Here is a 20,867-nt window from a genome sequence, read left to right as displayed (position 1 = left end):
GCTAACATGTACTTGGCTCAGGCTGGCACTGTGTGCACGTAAAAGGAGCTGCTGCCATTAGACATTTGCTGAGAGAATCGACAGCATTCCCCTAGGATATTTTCCACTTCATTCTTGGCTGGCATTTTCTTCTTCTTTCCTCTGCTTTTTCCCAGGGTCACTTTCACAGAGAAAACCTGGGTTTGTTGTGGGATGAGGCAGCAAAGCCACTTCCCGTAAACCTGTGTTTATAGCCAATACAGGTGCATCCCGACCGTCGGCCCCACCTGCAGACCACAGTGGCCCCATCTTCCTGGGGCCTCGGCCTTCCCCTTCCTCCTGGTCATCTGCCCTGATCCTGCCAAGAACCAGCTTGGCAGGCTGGCCAGTGGAGAAGGCCTGGGGGCCTAATCTCAGGTGAGGATGGACATGTCCTTGTGGGAGCTGAGGGACATCACCTCTCCTCACAGAGCCTCAGGTTGTCATCTGTTTCCTGGGACCATGATGTCTGCCCTGCCTCCCTCATCAGGTTGGAATCACACACTGTTCGGGAGGGGACCTTTACAGGTCAAGTCCCACCTCCCACTTGGTGCTTGAATCTGTTCTCCAGGATGCCCACAGGCTGTCATCTAGCTTCCTTTGGATTCATTCATCAGATGAGAGTGAACTACTTACTGGGGACCCAATATTGTGTTTATTTATTTTTTAAATAGAATCAGCATCATTATTTCCTGAATATAAAAAGTTATTTTTCTAATTGTTATTTACATGCTTATTGTAAAAAACTTCATAAAATAAAAAATATGAAGGAGAATCCCACCACCCAGAGATAATCACTTTAATTTTTCTCTGTTCATATTTGCACATACATATATATGGGATCATACTTTGTGTCTGCTGGGAGTGCATTCAGCTGCAAGTACAGTAGCTTAAACAGAGGTTAATTTTTCTCACATAGCTAGAGTGCCTGTGGTTGCTGACTGTAGTTCACTGGTTCAACAATGTTAGGTCCACCATCTCTGTGATTCTCTTAGAATTTCCCTCAGGGGTGCAATACAGCTGCTGCAGCTCCAGCCACCACATATGTATTCAAGGCCAGAAAAGGCATTTACTTCTGCGTTTTTGTTAGGAGAGCAAAATCTTTTTCTGAAGTGGCCCCCCAACAGATTTCTCTTTAGGTCTCATTGACCAGAACTGGATCTCATGGCCAGCCCTAGCAGCAAAGAATAGGTTTATCATAATTGGCTTTGGATCAATCATCATTTATTGACTGAGATTGGGTATGTGGTCCCCCCAGACAAAATCAAGGAAGGAGGGAATTAACAGTGTCTGCTACAGCATGCATGCTGTTTTATAATCTGCTCTCTTTCTCTTAATTATATGTTACGAACATCTTTCTACATCAAGAAATATAGACTCAGTCATTCAATTAACAACTATTTATTGAGAGCATACAGTATTCCAGGAACTTAACTGGGCACTGAGTACACAATAATGAACATAATAGAGTCCTTGTCTCCCTGGAGCTTAGTGTCAAATAAGAGATGCAGAAATTCACCAGGAAATGTAAAATTATGATTATAACGTGCGACAAAGGAGAGAAGTATGTGGTGCTACGAGAGCAGGTGAAAGAGGATTTGAGTCCATCAGGAGGGTCACCATTTCAAATGGCCATATAGTAGTAGCCCCTGCACAGCTGTAGTATAATTATTTAGCCAGCCTCCTATCCTAGACATTTAAATTCTTTTCACACCTTAACTCTCATCTTCAATGCCACAATAAACAGCCTCTACAAGCACATCTTGGCACACTTGTTGGATTATTTCCTTAGGATAAATTCCTAGTATGAATTAGCAATTCCCAGATGTGGAATTGCTGAATCAAGAGGTAGCCCACCTGTGAAGGCACTTACACACACTGTCATAGTGCCGTCCCCAAAGCTCCTGTCATTTCTACTCCCACCAGCTATGTGAGAAAGAACCATCTTCCTCCACGTTCTGCCAACATCCCCTCTTATTATCATCTTTACAAAATGTTGCCAGTGTTATGGGTGAAACATGGTTTCTTATTGTTTTAATTTGCGTTCCTCTGATTATTCCTGAAGCTGACCATGTTTTCATTTCTTTTTTTTTTTTTTTCATTTATGGGATCATAGATCTTTCCTGTGTGTGAACTAATTCTCTTTTCCTGTCTGATTTTTTAGTACTCTCTTTGTTAAGAATTGCAAACTCTGTCAGAAGTATTACTGCCCATTCTTTGGGTAGCTCTGAGTGTTACAAAGTCCTCCTTCTGTGGAAACTATAGCTGTACCTTGTCAATTCAACCCACTGGGGTTTCCCATGTACTCCAGAGCAACGCCTACAGCCCATCCTGGCTCAGTCCCACCCACTCTCCCACCCATGTCTTGTCCAGCCACCCTCCATGCCTATCCTAAACCCCGTTCACCTCTACCCCTAGGTCAGTCCTTGCATGTGGTAGGCTGACTCACAGCTCCTAGCCTTCGCCCAAGCTGTTCTCCCTCCTTGCTCTTCCCTAGTGACTCCTGCAGGACATAGTTTGGTGTGAGTCCCCTCCCTGAGAAGCTCTTGGTGACTCCCCAGGTGGGGTCAGATCCCAGCCGTGCTTCCCTGCCCCCTTCCCCCCCGCTCAGCACTGACCATGCTGACCTGTCACTGTTCATTTTGCAGCTTTCCCAGGGGAGTGGGGGCTCCCCCCAGACAGGAATGGGTCGGACGCATCTCTCTATCCCCAGTGCCTAGCACAGGGGGTGGCACCAAGCAGATGCTTAGAGAGTGCTTGTAGCTCAGATAAATGAACTAATGAACAAATGAATGAATGAACAGACAAATGAATGAAATCTAACCATCCCTGCCCCCAGGCTGGCGGATCAGTGCCACAGTTGGAAAAAATCTTTCACAACACAGGTTGAGAACTGAATGCCTACCAGAGGGCATAAGCCAACATTCTTGCCACCAATATGTCCCCCATTCCCTTTTGCATCTATTAACCAGTATATGCCCTAAACACTCCTTTCCTCATGTCACTCCTCTGCTCAAGAGCCATCAGTGGATCCCCCTTGCCTGTCAGATCAAATCTGAGATCCATGGCAGGAATTCAAGAAGCCTCGTGACCAAGCTCCAGCCTCCCTCTCTGACCTGTTCTCTGCCACTCCAGCCAGGCCAGTCTTCTCCAGGTTTCTGAGACCCCGTCTTCCTCCTTCCCTCCTCCAGGGTTTTGCTATGCCATGCCCCATGCCTGAGATACCCTCACCCCCTATTTCTACCTGTTTAAATCCTGGCTTGCAACCCCTACCTCCTCTGGGTTGCCTTCCAGCTATACCAGTCCTTGATAACCCATTTAGAAAAAACAAAAAACAAACAAAACAAAACCAAAGCCTTCTGCACTTTAGAATAACCAGGTTTACTTGTTCAAAAATCAGACCATCCCAGACCTCTCCAAAGGTCCAAATCTAGGACACTAGATTATTAAAGCTTCCCAGGAGAGTCTGATGCCACCAGCCCAGCCAGGTCCATTGACCTGCATTTGGGAAGAGCTGATGATGCAGTGCTTGGATGCCAACTCCATGTCTACGCTGGCTCCTGATGTCCCCTCATCTCTACAAATGATAGTGATAATAATAACTCCCATTTGCTGAGGGTTCACCAGGTGCCAGGCACACGCTGCACACTCAGTATGCATTATCACATCTAATCTTCACAACACACCTCTTAGGTAGATATTGTTAACCCCATTTTATTGATAAGGAAGTAGAGGCACAGAGAGGCTAAGTCTCTTGGCCAAAATCTCAGAGCTGGCCAGGGGGGAAGCCCAATCTCAAACCCAGGGCCAATTACTGCAAAGCTGTGCTCTTCATCCCTGGGCTCGTAGTCTGTGCACCTGGCCAGCGAGCCTTCAGAGTGGGCAAGTGTTCAGCTCAGTTCCATTCTGTTCCACCAGCACTACTATTCCGTGCTACTGCTAAGTCCTGGGGATAGAAATATGGGTAGGAAGAGGCCTCAGTCCAGGTGGGGAGACTGGTAATCACACAGCTAGTCACATAGGAAGGGAAGGACTCAGAGCAGAGGGTGGAGTGGGGAGGGATGGTGCCCTGGGAGGGGAGAGCAGAGCCAGTTCAGGCTCCAGGGGACAGGTAGAATTTGAGCCAAGCCTCAAGCAATGATTGAGAAGGGGATGAAGGGCATCCAGGCGGAGGAAACAGCCTGAGCAAAGGCAGGGTGGCATGAAAGGCCAGGACTCCAGGGCTATGGAACTGGGGGAAGTGGTGGAAGATTCAGCTGGAAAGAGTGGTTGGGATCAGATCACGAAGGGCCTCAGATGCGAGGCTGAGGAATCTGACCTTTACCCTGTGGGCAATAGGGAGTCACGGAAGATTGGGAGCAAGGATGTGTCTCCCTCGGCACTAGCACAGGGCAAGGCACAGGCAGGTGTTCAGCAGAACCTTGCTGCCTGATTTGTTGGTGTGTGGCTTTCTCCTGTCCGCACCAAGGTGGGCATGTTCTGGGGCTACTGGACAATTCCTGCCAGGAATGCGAGGCCCTGCAGCTATACCTCCTCTCCTCCATTTAGCCCTTCTCTGGAAAGATAGGCAAACTTTTTGGCCTCCCTCAGCCTGAGTATTCTCATCTGTAAAATGGGGACAACACGCCAACCTTGCAGTTGTGAGGATGAAATGAAATCAGGTGAGCACAGCACAGCAAGTGCATTATTGAGTCTTATGATGTGTGGACCAGGTGCATAGTGGAAAGAACAGAGGCTCAGAGGACCTGCACTTGGACTCCACTTCACACCTCCTAATGCCCATCTCTTGGGGCTGCTGGGAGTGTTAAATTCAGTGAGACGACACGTGTGAAGCGCCCAACACTCAGCAGATGCTCAAGAACTCTGGGTGCTACCTCGTCTGACCAGGCACAAGCACTCCTGCTCTTCCATGTTCCCAGGACGTTGTCTCTCTTGCTCAGCATACGACTCCATCCTCCCTTCCTGCAGGAGGTATTTTATATGTGCCTTAGCTCCCTGTCACTTGCTGCCAGCTTACCTGTCTCTCAGCACCTAACACACAGCAGTTGTCCTTTACCCTTTGCAAGGAGCTTTTACATGTATCTTTTTCCTGGTGAATCCACTCACCTACTGCTTTATTTATAAGCAGGACAGAGCTGATCCCCATTGCATAGATGAGGAACCAAGACCCAGCAAGGGAAGGAAGGAGCCTGACACTGTTCTAGTACTTGTGACATACGGGGGTGTCATACCCCTTAGTTCTCCTGTATGACAGCCTGAGAGGTAGATATTATCCCCACTGCATAAATATGGACATTGAGACTGAGAGGGGCAGTGGTTTGTCCAAGGTCACACAACAAGAAACTGGGAGAGGCTGAGTGCAAATCCAGGTCTTTCTGACTTCAGAGTCTGATTTACAACAAACACTTGCAATGCAGGGTGGATAGATCTGTCCTCCAGGGCTGTTTTGGGCACCAGATGGGGTAACAGTGTGAGGGCACCTGGCACAGTGGCTGGCACACAGTGCCCAAGGACTGGGAGTAGATGTGGATCTTGCACACCTCCACTGAATCATACAGAGCAAAGGGACAGAAGCCCAGGGAGGGCTGTGGTATGCCCAAGGTCAGGTTAAGCAGTAGACAGAGCCCAAGCTCCCTGCCCCCAGGACTGCTGTCTTCCCATGCCCATCCCTCCCCAGTTAAGGGCAGGGGCCATCCCTCCAGGTCCTGTTCCTCCCCAGAGAGTGGAAACTTCCAAAGTCCCTCTGATCTAACAGGAGAGTGAACAAGAGCAGGAATTTCCACCCTGGCACACAAATCTGGAGCCTGGGGCTGAAAGCTGGACTCCCTGAGTTTGCCATACCAAGGTGGCTCCTCTGGCCTTTCCAGCACCCCACCTACTTCTGGGGACCTTCATGAGCACCTTGCCCCCCCCCCAAGTCAGTCAACCAACTGAAGGGGATATCCCAGAGGCACTGTGTTCTTGAAGGAGACTGAAAGTTGGCAAGGCCAAGGGAATGAAGCCCAATGGTGGGATTTCAGGCGCTGTCATACATTGTGAGGCAGATCACAGAGCTCGGAATGGCCAGAGCTGAAGGAATCAGTCACCTGCCCCTGCTCTTCACACTTAAAAGCTGCAGACCCTTCCGTTCCAATGCAATCCACAGCACACTCCACTCCTACCCCACACCTCCCCACAGTCACCAGTAGGCTCCAGGGGAGGACCCCCTGAGCAGTGAGACCTCAGAACAGCAGCCCAGTTCTCCAAACAAATCAAAACCACTTGGTAGTCACGACTGAGCACAGCAAAACATGAACATTGTCCAAACCACAAAAATGACCCAACACCCCTCCTCTGGCTCTAGGATGACCACTGCTGCTTTGCCAGCTACAGCTTTAGCTTTGGTCTAGTCTTCCTTCTTCCTAGATAAGATTGATGAAGCTGCCCTGTCACAGAATTAGCCCTGTCTTCTGACAGCATCCAATCTGGGGCAAAGTCCCAATTCCTTAAAACCCTTCCCCAAATCACCTAACACAAGCTCAAGTCCTTTCTAGCACCCTCTTTCAGAGACACTGTGTGGTTTCCCGTGTTGCTTGTTCCCCTTACTGAGACAGGTGACATACCCAACTTGTTAACTACAAGTGTGCTCCTGGTGGTCTTTGGCTGCTGGGCATTGACAGGTGGATCCCATCAAATACCCCCACCACACAACCCCTGCAAGATTCAGAGACATGGGTACATCATCTCCCGCTTGCACATGAGGGAACTGAGGTCCACAGCAATAACCAGACTTGCCCAAGGTCACAGAGCTGGTGGGTGAAAATATCATTTATCACCCCAATGGGGTATGTTTGAGAGTGAAAGGGTGCACTGCTTGTAACTAAGCAGAGACAGCAGGCATCCTGGGTAGTAGGCATGTGGTCCCCATCATGCAGCAAAATGTGGGGCGCCATCTCTTTCCACTGACCCGAGCCCACTGAGGACCACCCAGGGACAGGGCTAGCATCTCTCTGCTGGCAGGTCTGGCAGCCAGAGTCTCTTGTTTATGTCCAAGCTCCTGCCTTAGTTATGGTTCAGGGGCATGGGGGCCACTCCTGACATTCAGCACCACACGGCTGCCCCCACAGTCACACCACCGTGATTGGTATTCACTTTCCAGAGAGGGCCCACGGGGCTAGCTGGGCGCGATGCCCATTTATCCTGCCCAGAGGGGGAATGGGTGGTGTTACACAAAAGAATTTGCTGGTGAGTAAAGGTGACTCCTTTAAATGTCAAAAACTTTTTATTTAGCCATGGGTGCTGGGCTCTCTCTGATGTGGGTCACAGGCTTCCCCGCCTTAGTGACAGAGCACAGGAGCATGCTACACATCACACCATCTGAAGACTCAGCCAAGTGACACCTGTTCCTGGTCACACCGGCAGAGAGGATGTGCCCGCTGGCACCCTTCACTACAGAGGTAGAAATGACCTTGAAAGAAGAGGCAGTGTACTCAGGAGGTGAGCCTTCTGACCCAGCACGGGGGTATCTCCTTCCCTTGGCCAGGACCCCTGACCTCAGCCCAGAGGCCCAGCCCAGATGAAGGTCTCCCACTCTCAGGTGCCCAGGGTACAAGCCCTGAGTACAGACCTGGTTCGAGGCAGTGTCACTGCCCTTTTCTCCATGGCTGTCACCATCCCTGGGCTGGGGCACAGAGGGGCTTTCCAGAGATCAGCATAATGTGTCACTCTGTGAACTATAATACAGTGATACCTTCAGGGGCTGCTGAGACAGCAGAACTATTTGCCACTGCACTCGATGGCCTTGGGGGTTGCGTGGGTGTCACTTTGCTGCCTCTGCTGTGTTGGTTTTTTACTTCTCTGCTCCTGCCTCAGCCTCTGCTCTGTGCTCTGTCTCTCACAAGAAATCAAGCTCACTAGATTGTGAACCCTTTGAGGGCAAGGACCGCACAACTAGTTTGTGTCTCTCTCTCCCTAGAGATCCCAGCTTAGTGTTTGGCACATCATAGATGCTCAGTAAATGCCTCCTGATTCAAACTGAACTAACACCAGGAAGCTCGATTGTGCCCACAACCCTAAACCAATGCAAGTTTACTCTGAAGGGAGGGGAGAGGAGTGGCGGTGGGGAGTGAGGAAGCAGTGTTACTCTGGGGCTTTTTGCCTGGCTTTGTGATTATATACAGGCCACTTAGACGTTTGAGTGCCAGAGAGTAAAAGCGCTATGAGTCTAAGAGCTGGGGAAGTGGGCAAGGGTGATGTTATCTGCGCAGGTTCTTGGTCCTGGCGAGTCCTGCACACCCCTGATGACCACCGATCCTGGGCCAGCCCTGGGCTGGGCACCAGAGATACCAAGGTCAGCAAAGCCAAGAGGCTACCCTTGAGCAGGAGGCAGGCAGGCAGGCGTGCCACAGTGAGAAGTGCCCAAGGACAAGAGGCGTCACAGAAGAGCAAGGACTACCTCGTTCCAGGAGGTGGTGACATCAGGAAAAGCCTCCAGGGGAGGGTCATCAGTGCAAGGGTTTGAAGGATGAGCACAAATTCCAAGAGGGCAAGGGAGCCAAGGGCATCCTGGTGGAGGAGAAGGGCGCGGGCAAAGGCATGAGCAGCAGGATGGGGGGCAGGTGGGGACTGGGCTGTGAAGTGGAGTAGCAGAGAGAATGGGGGCTCTGCCCAGGGACAAAGTCGGGAGGCCAGAAGGAGCGGTTGCGGTAGGTGTCGCTCCTGGAGAAGGAGCTATGGGAGCCACAGGAGGGATGTGGGTGGGAGGAGACGTGCTCAGCTCTGAGCAAAGATGGATCATGCCACCTGCCAGGTGGACTAAAAGGCTCAGTAGGAACAGAAACCCTGAGAGGCCTTCACAAAGGATCAGAGGCCCAGGAGTAGCACCAAGAAGGGTCCCCGTTGGAGACCAGCTTTGAGGAGAGGTGGGAAAGGCTCTTGAGGGGCCCAGTTGCTGCAAATCTCCTCAATGAGTCATATTTTACCTTCAAAGGTTTTTCCAAAGAAAACTAGCTATTGGAAGAGCAACAGTCCATCGACAGCAATCATCCCCTCCCTGTGCATTTCTTTACAGTTCTCAAAATGCCCGTGGGCCCCCCACCTCATTCGAACCTCCATTATAAACCCATTTTGCAGATAGAGAAACTGACGCCCTGTGAGGTCACACAGGGGTTAACAGCAGTGCCAGGCTAGGAACTTGAGAGCAATTCCATTTCAGTCCCGTGTGTCAGGCTCCAAGCCCAGTTCCGTATCTGGGAGGGGGTCCCCGGGGCTGTCTGGCAGCCCATAGTACAGGTCTTCCTCTTCCCCCTTGGGCTCCTCTGCACCTGTGTCTGAAGTCTCCTCCTCCTTTGTCTTCGGGCACTGCTGCCAGTTGTTGGGCAGGGCTACCTCCCGGGGCTGCCCCTCGGGGGACGCATCCTCCGACGCAGGGGTGTCATCAATCAGGGCAAAGTCATGGAAGCGGTCCAGTGGGCATCTGCAGGCCCAGGGCCCCTGTGCTGGGGTGTGAGGTTCCTCCCCATCAGGTGGAGACAGGCTGGGGCTGCTGCCTTCGCTGGAGCACATGTCCAGGTCATCTTGGAAGGAGGCCAAGGGTGCAGGGCCCTGGGGACAGGCTGGGGGGCTGCCGGGGTAAAGACCGTGAGGGAGAGGGCAGCTGAGTCAACCTGCTCGGTTCTAAGTCCCAGCCACTAGCTACAAGCCTAGGATAGGTTAGCTCACCTCTCTGAGCCTGTTTCCTCCCCTGTAAATTGGGGGAAATGACAGTATTCCCTCCTGCAGTTGTTTCTGAGGTTTATGGCAGATAATATGTGCAAAGCACTTTGCACGATGCCTGGCACACAATAGATGCTCAAGAAACAGGGCTATTCTTATGTTATTCTCCAAACCAAGTCACTCATCCGCTTCTCCAACCATTTGTGCTTCTCCTCTGGTCCCTCACAACACCAGCCACTCCAGCATGTCCTTCTGTCCCTTGTCTGCCTCCCATATTGGACTGGGAGCTCCTGAAAGGGGGCCAGTCAAGGTCTGGCAGGGCCAGAAATGCCCAGTATTGTTGATGAAAGAATAAATAAATGGATGAATGAGGAACTCAGTTCACTGACAGATGGGGCAGGGGGTGGGTGGGGAGTGACTTGCCTGAGGTCACACAGCAGGTCAGCAGCAGAGCCAGGATCTGAACTCAGGTCCTCTGGCTCCCGGCTCCTGCTACTCATGACAAGCATTCAGAGAGAGCAAGGGCCTACCATATGCATTGACCCAGACCTCACAACAACCCTGTGTAGGAGGAATGATTATTACCATGTAGGGAAACTGAGACTCAGGAGGGTAAGAAACTTGCCAAGGTTACACAGCAGAGGAGCTGGGATTTGAACCCAGGCCCACCTGACTTCCAAGCCCGTACACATTTGTCTGCTGTGCTTGCTGCCTCTCAGAGTGTCCTGCACCCTCCACTGCCCTCTGCTTACTCTCAAATGTCCTCAACCACCTGTCAGCAGTCCCTCACCCCTCTCCTCCTATACCCCAGAACTAGGCAGCATCCCCACTCCTGAGCTCTGCACACTCACCTGCTCTGAGTTGGGTTTCTCTCTCCCTCATTCTCCTCCAAGCCCCTGTGGACGACCACAGCAGCGTCCATCCAGGCCTGAGCGTCTCGAGGGCCACCCTCTCCTCCATCGCTGGTTCCTAGCTTCAGCTGTCCCGGCTTGGCAGCCAGCAGGGGGCGGGGGTCCTCACTATAGCCCATAACCTTCATCTGGATGTGGCTGAAGTCGGGCAGGCTCTGGTCATAGGCGGCTTCCTCCCACAGCCTGACATAGGGGGGCTGGGGGCTGAGGGGCACGGCAGGCAGAGCAGGAGAGAGAACAGGCAGGTGGGCGAAGATTCACTCAACAAACAGCAGTGTCCTCCCTGCCCTGTTCGCTCTGGTCATGTGGTCTTCCCTAACCTCACAAGAAGCCTTTTGGGGATGTCACTGTACCCATTTCATGGAAGAGGAAGCCCAAGGTAAGTAAATTAAGTGGCAGAGCTCCAGCCTGACCCTGAGTCTGACTCTCAATCCAGTGTTCCCTTCACTTGGTGTCTGCAAAGTTAACCACGAGGAGCAGTCACAAATGATGACCAGCTAGCACTGAGTCTGCCGGCTCCCACGCAGCGGGCTACGGCCTCATGCTCATCGCCTGCTAGTCTCAACAGCGCCTCGAGGCAGAAGTTATCGTTCCCACCATACAGATAAGGACGCATCGGCAGTAATGGTCACAGCTTTTGGGTGTCGTTGCCTGTCAGTCTCTGCTGGTTAGCTCATCTAATCCTCACCTTAACTCCAGGAGACACTGTGAGGAAATTGAGGCACAGGGACTCTAATGGGCTTGTACCCAGGGTGACAGACACCAAGTGGTTGCACTGGGGCTCTGGGCATCATGTTCTCTATCGCCATGCTACAGTCCCTCTGGAAAGTGAGGTTTAGAGACTAGGTCCCTTGCCCATGGTCACACAGTTGGGAAGTGACAGGGAAGAACCCAGAACCCAAGGTGGCTGGAGCCCCGGCTCTGTGATGGTAGCCCACCCCACGTAACAGCACTGAGGCAGGGCTTGGGCTGGCCCCCACCTCCACCCACAGTTCATCACTTCATTCCCACTGGGATGCCAGGAGCAGAAAGCGCCATTATCACCCCCGCCCCCAAGCAGAGAGAGTCCCTGAGCCCCGACAAACTCGGGACATGCAGCCCAGCCTTCTGAGCTTGGAGTCACAGCCCAGGGAGCTGGTTGGTCCCACCACCTCACCAGGCCGGAATGCTCTTGGCTGTGCCCTGGTGAGCCAGGGCTTGACTCCCCAGGGAGGGAGGGAGTCTGTGGCCAGGTCAGGCCTGAGCTCAGGTCCCGCCTCCAACACTGACTCCTTATGAGGTTTGGGGCTCGTGACTGCACTTCTCTGAACCTCAGGCTCCACCTGTGCATAAAGAGCCTAACACCTGCCACCTCACAGTGTTTCTATGAAGACTGTGGGGGGATGAGGGTGCTAAGTGCCCGACCCAGTCTCGGCACACAGAAGGCACTTACGGAAGACCTCCTGTGTGCCAGGTCCTGTTCTTAGCACTTTGCACATGTTACCCCACTTAACCCTCCCCCAAGCCCTAGGAGATAAGTACTGTTGGTATCCCCATTCTACAGATGGGGCAAAGTGTATTTTTCATAGTTTTACTGTATGATTTCTGTTTCACTGAGAACCTGTATTCAGTGCAGGACTTTGTCCCTGACAAGGCAAACTCCCTGAGCCTTGGGTTCCTCATCTGTAAAATGGGAATAACAATGCCTAACTCACAGAATTGGGAGTTCAAAACAACCCATGACTTCTAAAGGTACGTTCTCAGGAAGTGGGAAGGCAAAGCTGGAACCTGGAGCAAGGGCAGGTGATGGTGGCCTTGCCTGCCAGTCTGTTAGTTAGACCTCCCACCCCTCTCCCTCCACCCTCCTCAGTCAGGGCAGGTTGGCCTGTGGGGCCCAGTGCCCCTGCCCTGTGGGCCCAGCACCTACCTCTTCATCTCGGCAGCAAGCCCGTTCTCCAGCAGGCCCAGGGCCTTCGGGGACAGGATGCCCTGGAAGTCAGAGTCAGCAGGTACAAAGGCAATCTGCAGGGCAAAGGGGAGACAGCCTCTCTGCAGCTGACCAGGGCAGGGGGCTGGCTGCCCTACATGCCCTTAGCTGCTGCTCTCCCAGAGCATCCGCAAACTCTCCACACACCTGGGAGAGAAGCCAGGGCCGGGAGAGCCTCCCTTGCAGTGGAGGGGCCTACTCAGGGCGCAGCACCAGTGGGTGGAGGGATCCTGCTCCCACCCCGGCTCTTCTTTCGCTGAATATTTATTGAGCACCTACTGTGTGCAGGCCCTCTTTTAGGGACTAAGTGGCAGTGGTGAGTGAAAGAAACAAATAACCCTGCCCTGGGGAGCTCACGTCTTGTCACTTCCCAGGGTCTTCATCCAGTGCCCAGCACATGCCTGACATGTAGTAGATGCTCCATCCACACCTGGTGAATGAGTGAGCAGGAGGTCATTATCATGTGTTTCTTGGCACAGAGGCTACAGTGGGGGACGTTGAAGTGGATGGTTGCGGTTGTGCCCACCAGCCCCTGTCCCTGAACTTTGAAGGATCACGAGGTGTCTGCAAGTCCAGCACCAGGAGGTGAGCGCTGGGTGGTGGAGGGGAAGGCAGGTCATAAAGAAGGCAGTGGACTGAAGCAGAAGGAGCTCTGCCTTCTTGGAGTTTGGGATCCTTCCTCTCTCTGCCAGGTCCTCTCTGTGAGCCCCAGGAGGGTCATCCCTCCTCCAAGAGCTTCTCTGTGCTCTCCTGTATAACGGGGCTAGCCCCGAAGAGACTCTTGCACACCCATGTTCATAGCAGCATTATTCACAGTAGCCAAAAGGTGGAAGCAACCCAAGTGTCCATTGATGGATGAATGGATAAACAAAATGTGGAATATACATGCAATGGAATATTACTCAGCCTTAACAAGGAAGGAAATTTTGACACATGCTACAACATGAATGAACCTTGAGAACATTACACTAAGTGCAATAAACCAGTCACAAAAGGACAAATACTGCATGATTCCATTTATCTGAGGTACCTAGTGTAGTCAAAATCATAGAGATGGGAAGCAGAATGGTGCTTGCCAGGGGCTAGAGGGAGGCGGGGAAGGGGAATTGTTTCACGGATCCAATTAGTTTTGCAAGAAGAAAAGAATTTTGGAGATTGGTTGCACAACAATGTGAATGTACTTAATGCCACTGAACTGTGCACTTAAACATGGTTAAGACAGTAAATTTTATATTAGGTAGATCTTACCACAGTTTTTAAAAATGAGGCTAATTATACCTATTTCCTAGCATTGCCTGAGGAGTCATGAGATAATGTATAAGGAATCCTCCAGCATGGTGCCTGGCACATAGTAACTGCTCAGTAAATAACTTGATGCTACTGAAGATTAAGGCACCTGACTTCTCTGAGTCCAAAATTTTTTCAATAAATATTTGATGAGACGCTACTGTCTTATACCAGGTCCATAAATAACACTCCCCTTTTTCCCTTCCCATCCAGTGCAGTGAGTAGAAGACACTTGTCTGCACCAGGAAAGCTCCATCTTGATGGGGGGAATGGGGTGATGGTTGGAGGGGTTGGTAGAACTCCAGTGAGGGGAGAGTTTCCTCCAGATATCTGGAAATAAGGCAGGGCCTGGGCGTCTTCAATCCCCACTAAGGATGCCCTGCACTTGCCAGCTGGCTCTGTACTTCCTAGAAGCTGCCTCTTCCTCTGCCTCATTACCTCATGGGCCAGTCACCAGCAGCAGCATCATCGTCACCATCATCACCATCAGTGTTATCACCATCACCATCACTAACATCATCATCCCCATCACCATCCTCACCATCAATGTCATCACCATCGTGATCACCATCATCATCACTACTGTCATCATCATAGTTATCATCACCATTATGAGGAGCCTGGAGAAGGAGAAGAGGATGTAGCCTCTTAGAACACAAGTCCTCTGATAAGGAGAGACAGGTGGAGTTGGAGCTGTAGAGGGGAGATCAGACCATGGAGACCCCCAGAACCTTAGACTAAGGAGCTCAGCCTTTGTCCAGAAGCAAGGGGGAGGCTTGCAGAAGCAGGGAGAACTCCTGGAGGAGTCGTCAGCAGGAGAGTACGCAGTCAGACGTGTGTTCAGACAGAACACTGAGAGGTCCCCAGAGGGAGGGAGCAGAGGGAGGAAGGCCCACGGAGAGGACAGATCCTTTAACCACCGGCCAGGGTCCTGGTAGGGGCTCCAGCAGAGCAGGCAGGAGTGGGGAATGGGGACTTGCGCGCAGAGGCTGAAGGCAGACAGGGAGAGGCCCTACTCTTCCTACACTCCTCGCCTTCTCGCAGCTCCCTGGCTCCATCTCAGCTATGGGGCTTAGCATCCACAACGAGGCCTACCCAGAACCCTCCTCCTCTCTCATGCTGAGCCCCAGTTGACCACCAAATGTGTCCAGGTCTACTTTAGAAATTCAGTGAGCTGACCTAGGCGGAAGTGCTGGTGCTCTGCCCAGCCATAGCAGGTTCTCTATGAGTGGTGAACTGGAAATGTCTTCTCAGTTCCTGCAGCCTTGGGTTCAAATTCTGCCTTAGTCCAGACAACCATCATCTCTCACCTGGACCAGAGGAGAAGCCTCCCCACTGGTCTGGCTGCCTCCAGACCTTCCTCCTTCTGAATGTCAGCCTGATAACTTTCTCAAACTGCAAAGCTGGTCATGTCCCTCTCTTGTCCCATCAATTAAAGGGCAAGGTCCAAATTCCTTAGCATGGCATCCCAGGCCCAGAGGAGCGAGCCCACCCGTCCCCACCTCTACCCCCTGCCTCCACCTCCAGCAGCCACGGTGGTCCACTTGCCTCATGCTTTCACTGCACGTCTTTGATCATGCTGTTCTGCTGCCTGGAACATCTTTCCCCATCTTCTCTGCCTGGGGAACCTCTACTTAACCTACACCTTCTCGGCCTACTCAGGGAGCCTCACCCCTGAGCATCTTCCTTACAACACTCTGTCCTTCCTTCCTTCAGTGGAGCCAACCTGCGCTGGCTCTAACAGCCTGCATACCTGAAACATGTGCGCACACACACACACACACACAGACCCACACCAGTCCATACACACCTGCATGCACACACAGAGACCAGCCCAGTGCCACAAATACCACCCCTGAGAACAGTGCCTTCCCATCTGCTCTGTGCCAGGCACGATGCCAGCCCCCGCCCCCACACAAGACCCCACTGGTTCTCCCACTCGGCCATGCAAGGCTCAGGGTGGGGGGACTCCCTCTGCCAGCGTCATAGAAGTAGGACATGAGGGAGCAGGGATCTGAATCTAGGCCTGTCAGAACTAAAACATGTGCCGTTTCCACCCCGCCAGCTGCCACCACAGCACACGAACACGTGAATCTATCAACAGTTACTCATTAATACCAAGCAATACGCTTTCTCCCCACCCCCCACGGCCACTCTGGTCGCTCTGCCCACCACCCCAGAGCCACCTCTGATTAAGGGAGAGGGCAAGAAGGGTGCTCCCCTCCATACCCCCACTGTCGCCTGCTGTCCCCCAGGCTCCTCACTGGGAGGAGGATTATGATGGCAGTGGTGCCATGAGTGGCCTTAGCCCCAAGGACCTCTTCTTCCAGTGACCTCTGCTCAGAGCATTGCACAGACAGAGGCAAGTTGACTGTAAACTGCTTGGTAAATGACCATAAACCAGCCCAGACTGCCCCAGCACCAAACACACTGACAGCCTAGGCCAGACCCGCAGAGGGGGCAGGGCCGTGGAGAGCCTGCCCAGGCCCCAGGAACTTCCTCCCTCTCCCCTGAACCCCTAAGCACAGCCACCCAGGTGGGAGGAGAGGAGGGCACTGGGGGTGCTGGGGGCTGCCTGCGCCTGGAGCCCTAGAAGTCAGGACCAGCAGGGCCCCCGGATGTACTCCCCTTTCCCACCCCATCATCCTGACTCCTAAGGTACACAAATGAGGAAACAGAGGCTCAGAGAGGGAAGGGGCTTCCCCCAGGCAGTTAGAGATGGAGCCCATGTTCGAATCCATGTTTCTCTCCTTGTCTCCCTGGGTCTGTCTCTGACCAGCTGTGTGACCTTGGCACAGTCACTCAACCTCTTTGGGCAATGAAGGTTTACAACTCCCAATATATCCATTCGTAATAGTGGCAGCCCTTCACCTAAATATAACACTATACAGTTTACAGAATATTCCTATATCCCATCTCTTCTCTGATCTTCATAACAACCTGGCAAGGCTGTGCAAAATAGGGGCTTGGGGCCCCATTTTGCAGATTAAAAAAACTAAGGCTCAGAAAAACAGATCACACAGAGAGTCTGGGACAGAACTGGAACTAGAATCTGGAACTCCCAAACCAATGCTCTTCCCATCACGAAATCACTCATAAGGCTGGGAATACATCAAGACTCCAGAAAACAGAGCACTGCCCCCAGCACGGCATCAAAGTTAGAGCTGACCCACCCCAGAACTCGCAGCAGCTCTGGGACACAAGGGTAGAGGACCCCAGGTTGGGGGCTACACTTTAAGTCACACACAGCTGAGCTCCAATCTAAACTCTGCCGCTCACCACAGGACCTCACCTTTCTGAGCCTCAGCCTGCTCCGCTATAAAATGGAACGATAGAAGGTACCAAAAAGCTCAAGATGAGGGCTGAACTGCCCCATGAAAGCAGGAGTGCCTGGCAGGAGGGAAGCACCCATTAACTTGTGTTTCAAGCACATGGATAGTGTGTTGTGTCTCATTGTGTCTCCCCCATGGTGTCTGGTTCAGGGCTGCAGATCAAGGGGGCTTCTGATCAACCTTTATGATAAGTGATGGGTGGATGGATGGATGGATGGATGCCCAGGAGAGCAAAGAGAAGAAACAGGGAGTCAACACAGGACTAATGAAAAGACAATTGAAGGGTGGGGGATTGATGAATGGAATTGAGGCACAGCCACTGGCCCTCCTGGCCCCTGGCCCCAGCCAACCAGGCCCCACCCAGCCCCACCCCTACCTACCTTGGGGTAGCACTGGCACATGCTCCAGATGACTCCCCCGATCACCATGATACCACCCATGGCATAGAAGGTGCCGTAGACCTGGGGCCGATCATGGCTCATGAGGAATGTCCCAAGGGCCAGCAGGAAAAGCCCCAGCACAATGAAACCAATGCGGAAGGTCTTCTCATCAGCCATGGCTGCCCGGCCAGGCCTTGGCCTGTGCTCCCACAGCAGACGGGGTGTCGGCAATCCAGCGTAAACACCCAGACAGGCTCACACAGGGAGGCATGCAGCTCTGGGGTCACTGCAAATCAATGCTTAGAGTTAAAGGGAGGGCAGGATCCCTTTGGGTCCAGCTCTCATCCCCGGGCCCACCGGCTCAACAGGGCGGCACGCTTCAATGGACCCGTGCACCCATCCACCTTCACTCCTGCCCTCTCATCGTCCCTCTGGGCCTGCTGGCCTGGAGTGTGTGTGTGTAAATCTGAGTGAGGGAGGACGCAGGGGAGGGAGCGGGGAGGTTACAGGGGCTGGGCCCCAGCCAGGCTTTGAACATCACCTGACTGGCCTAGTGTAGGGCTGAGCTGGGTGGACAGGCAGCCCCACGCCTTCCAGCCATGGGAAGCAGGGTACAATTCTGCAGCCAAAAGATGTTAGAATGTTGCTGGAGGATTCCAGGATCCCGCAGCCTGGCATTCTAGAGTCCTGAAGAATTTCTAGTCTCTTCCAGGACATGTTCCCATCTGGGGTTCAGGAATAATAGCCCATATTTACTGGATGGAGACTACGTGCATGACACTATTGTAAACATATTACAGCTATTAACTCATTTAAGGGGAACCCCATGAAGCAGGTACTACTATCCCACTTTGCAGATGAGGACACTGAGGCACAGACAAGTAACTTGCCCAAGGTCACACAGCTAGAAGTGGCAGAGCAGAGGCTGTGTGCCACAGCACAATACTGCATTACTGTAGCAGGAGGGTTAGAAGTGCGGGCTCTGGTGGCAAGGCACATTGCCTGGGTTTGGATTCTGTCTCCTCTACTGTGGGGCAGAGGTCTTGATCAAGTTACCTGCCTGTGTCTCAGTTTCCTCTTCTGTAAACAGGGGTAGTGATCGCACCTCCAGTACTGGAACTGTCTGCGGACCTGACCTCTCTGGGTCCCTCTGTCCCCTTCATATGCTATGCAGCATCCAGACCTGCTTATAATGAGCTGCCCAGCACCTCCCTCAAAAGCCCCCCAGAAAGGTTCTGGTGAATTAATGCTCCTGCAGGGTGTGATAGCAATTTCCTCAATTCTTTGCAGCCTAGCTTAGTTTTAATCCTAAGAATAACATTCTGATGGTGGAATTATTTCAGTCTTGGGGACTGGCCGATGGGAGAAATCAGATTCCTTTACAGGATTACAGGAAAATGAGGACCATCGGAATCTCTAAAAGAGAACACTCACTGGAGTGTTGATGGGGTTGAATTGCTGACGCAGGATGAAAGGCTTTCCCTTGGCTTCCTGACTTCCTAGGTTTGGGGATCTACCTGTGTGTGGTCATCACCGTCTCCTGCCTCCCCAGCACGGGCAGCGCTCGTTGCCTAACACCACACCTATGTCACACCGTACCCTCTGCCTGGTGTTCCTTCCCACAGACCCTTTTTCCAACAGCAGGTTCTCCTTCATGCACACCTGCCATCTCCAGTCCTCAGATGAGTCCAGGCTGCACTTTATAGTACTTTGCAGAGGAGGTCCCCTGGAACAGAACTCAGGGGACACTGCGTGAGAGATTGCTGAGGGGTCAGGAAACGGCTGAGAGTCACCGGGTCACATTCAGGTCTGATTCCCCGGGTGAACTTAGGTTGCTCTGCTCCGGGCTTGAGTTTTGCCACCTCTGGATGGGGGTGGGGTGGAGAGGTGGGTGTTATTACACTACCTCCCAGGTATTGTCAGGGAAATGACATAAGGTAAAAGAAAGTGCTATGTACATTATTATCATCATTTTACAAAGGCTCAGAGAGTGAAGCAACGAATCCGGGGTCACCTAGCTGATGCCCCTCCCAGAAAAGGAGACTGCGGCCCAGAGAGACCTCAGCCTACCTGGTCCTGGGGCCTGGACGAGCGGCAGGAATGGATCTCCGCTGACGCCTCTTGCGCCCCCTGGTGGCCGTTGTAGCACGCGCTCGGCAAGGCGCTTTCACATCCTGTGTGGGTCGTGCTTCTGCCCCGCAGCTCCCGCATTTCACAGACAAGGAAATCGAGCCCGGGAGTGCAGGCACTGGTCAAGATCTTCCCAAACTGTGTTGGGGGATGACGCCCTCCCGCTCCCCGCCACAGTCTTTGGACATTCCGGAGACGCCTGGCGATCACCGGTGCACTACCCTCCTCCCGTCACGTTTTTTTCCTCTACACGACCCTTTTCTCTCTTAGTCGCTTCTCCTATTAAAAAAACAATGGGAGTGTCAACGAGTAAAAAACTATGGGACAAGCAGGTTCTCAGTCAAATGGGCCTAATCTAACCTCTTCCATAGAGTCGTGAGAATTAAATGGGAAAATGCGTGTATGGTACACTGGAAATGCTCGGCAATAGGCGTTTCCCGCCACCCCCTCCCCTCCCCTCCCGCCTCCTTCTGACTTTTACCTTCCTCCCCTGCAAAGTGGGGGAGGGGTGGGAGGAGTCTGTCATCTTCCAGCAGGGGGCGCGCTAACCACTGTTTTCTTCCTGTGGAAAGAAATTGGGGCTCATAGGAGTGGAACCACCCCCACAAGACTCTCAGAGGCAGGGAGGGGAAAGAACACACCCATTTGACAGATGCAGAAACTAAGGCCCATGAAGGCAAGGTGAGCAACCCAAGGGGGCAGAACATGTAAATAGCAGAGCTAGGATTCAAACCAGGTCCCCAGTGAGTGTCTGGTTGAGCCCTGCTATGTATGGAACGATCTGTGGTGTAAGGTACTCCGATAAACACGGGGGGCTCTGATGGCACTAGGTCATACCTTCTGCTGCGCAATTCGGTAAAGCCTCTGAGATATGTGTGAGGTCCAACATGTGCTCAAAGAGAGGGATAGACTGAGTGAGGGGGTAGGGGGTGAAGGGACAGATTCACAGAAGGGATCCTTGAGAAGCCAGTTGGAGTCCTGACAGGGCAGGACAGGTATCCCAGGCAAAGCACAAAGGCACAGAGGCAAGTACCCAGGGACACGTGGCTGGAGATAAAACTCTCAGTGCTATGCCCTGGCTGGTCCCCAGTGCATACTCCTCCGCAGACCTCCTCCAACATCAACTCCATCCTTCCAGTTCATTATGCGG

At 52.5% G+C, this 20,867-nt stretch overlaps 1 protein-coding gene across 1 annotated transcript; it reads right to left on the bottom strand.

Annotated features, from left to right (window-relative positions):
• Nucleotides 1-9,207: 9,207 nt before the first annotated feature.
• On the bottom strand, nucleotides 9,208-17,764 carry BSND (barttin CLCNK type accessory subunit beta). The gene is made up of 4 exons (XM_063105758.1): nucleotides 17,588-17,764; nucleotides 12,529-12,623; nucleotides 10,563-10,826; nucleotides 9,208-9,619 (listed from the first exon to the last, which is right to left on the bottom strand). Exons 1-4 carry the CDS (start codon nucleotides 17,762-17,764, stop codon nucleotides 9,208-9,210), a joined length of 948 nt encoding a protein of 315 aa, XP_062961828.1.
• Between the last annotated feature and the right edge of the window lie 3,103 nt (nucleotides 17,765-20,867).

Source organism: Cynocephalus volans, chromosome 8 (genome assembly GCF_027409185.1).
Source record: "Cynocephalus volans isolate mCynVol1 chromosome 8, mCynVol1.pri, whole genome shotgun sequence".
NCBI classification, from domain to species: Eukaryota; Metazoa; Chordata; class Mammalia; order Dermoptera; family Cynocephalidae; genus Cynocephalus; species Cynocephalus volans.
Note: the sequence above shows the minus strand (reverse complement) of the source record. Positions and strands in the feature narration are given on the sequence as shown.

What these genes read in the sequence shown, in the direction of transcription:
- BSND (XM_063105758.1), bottom strand. Translation starts at nt 17,764, where the DNA reads ATGGCTGATGAGAAGACCTTCCGCATTGGTTTCATTGTGCTGGGGCTT. An exon ending in TGTGCCAGTGCTACCCCAAG is followed by an intron (nt 12,624 to 17,587) that starts GTAGGTAGGGGT and finishes TTTGCCCTGCAG; the next exon opens with ATTGCCTTTGTACCTGCTGA. An exon ending in CTTGCTGCCGAGATGAAGAG is followed by an intron (nt 10,827 to 12,528) that starts GTAGGTGCTGGG and finishes CGTGCCCCTCAG; the next exon opens with CCCCCAGCCCCCCTATGTCA.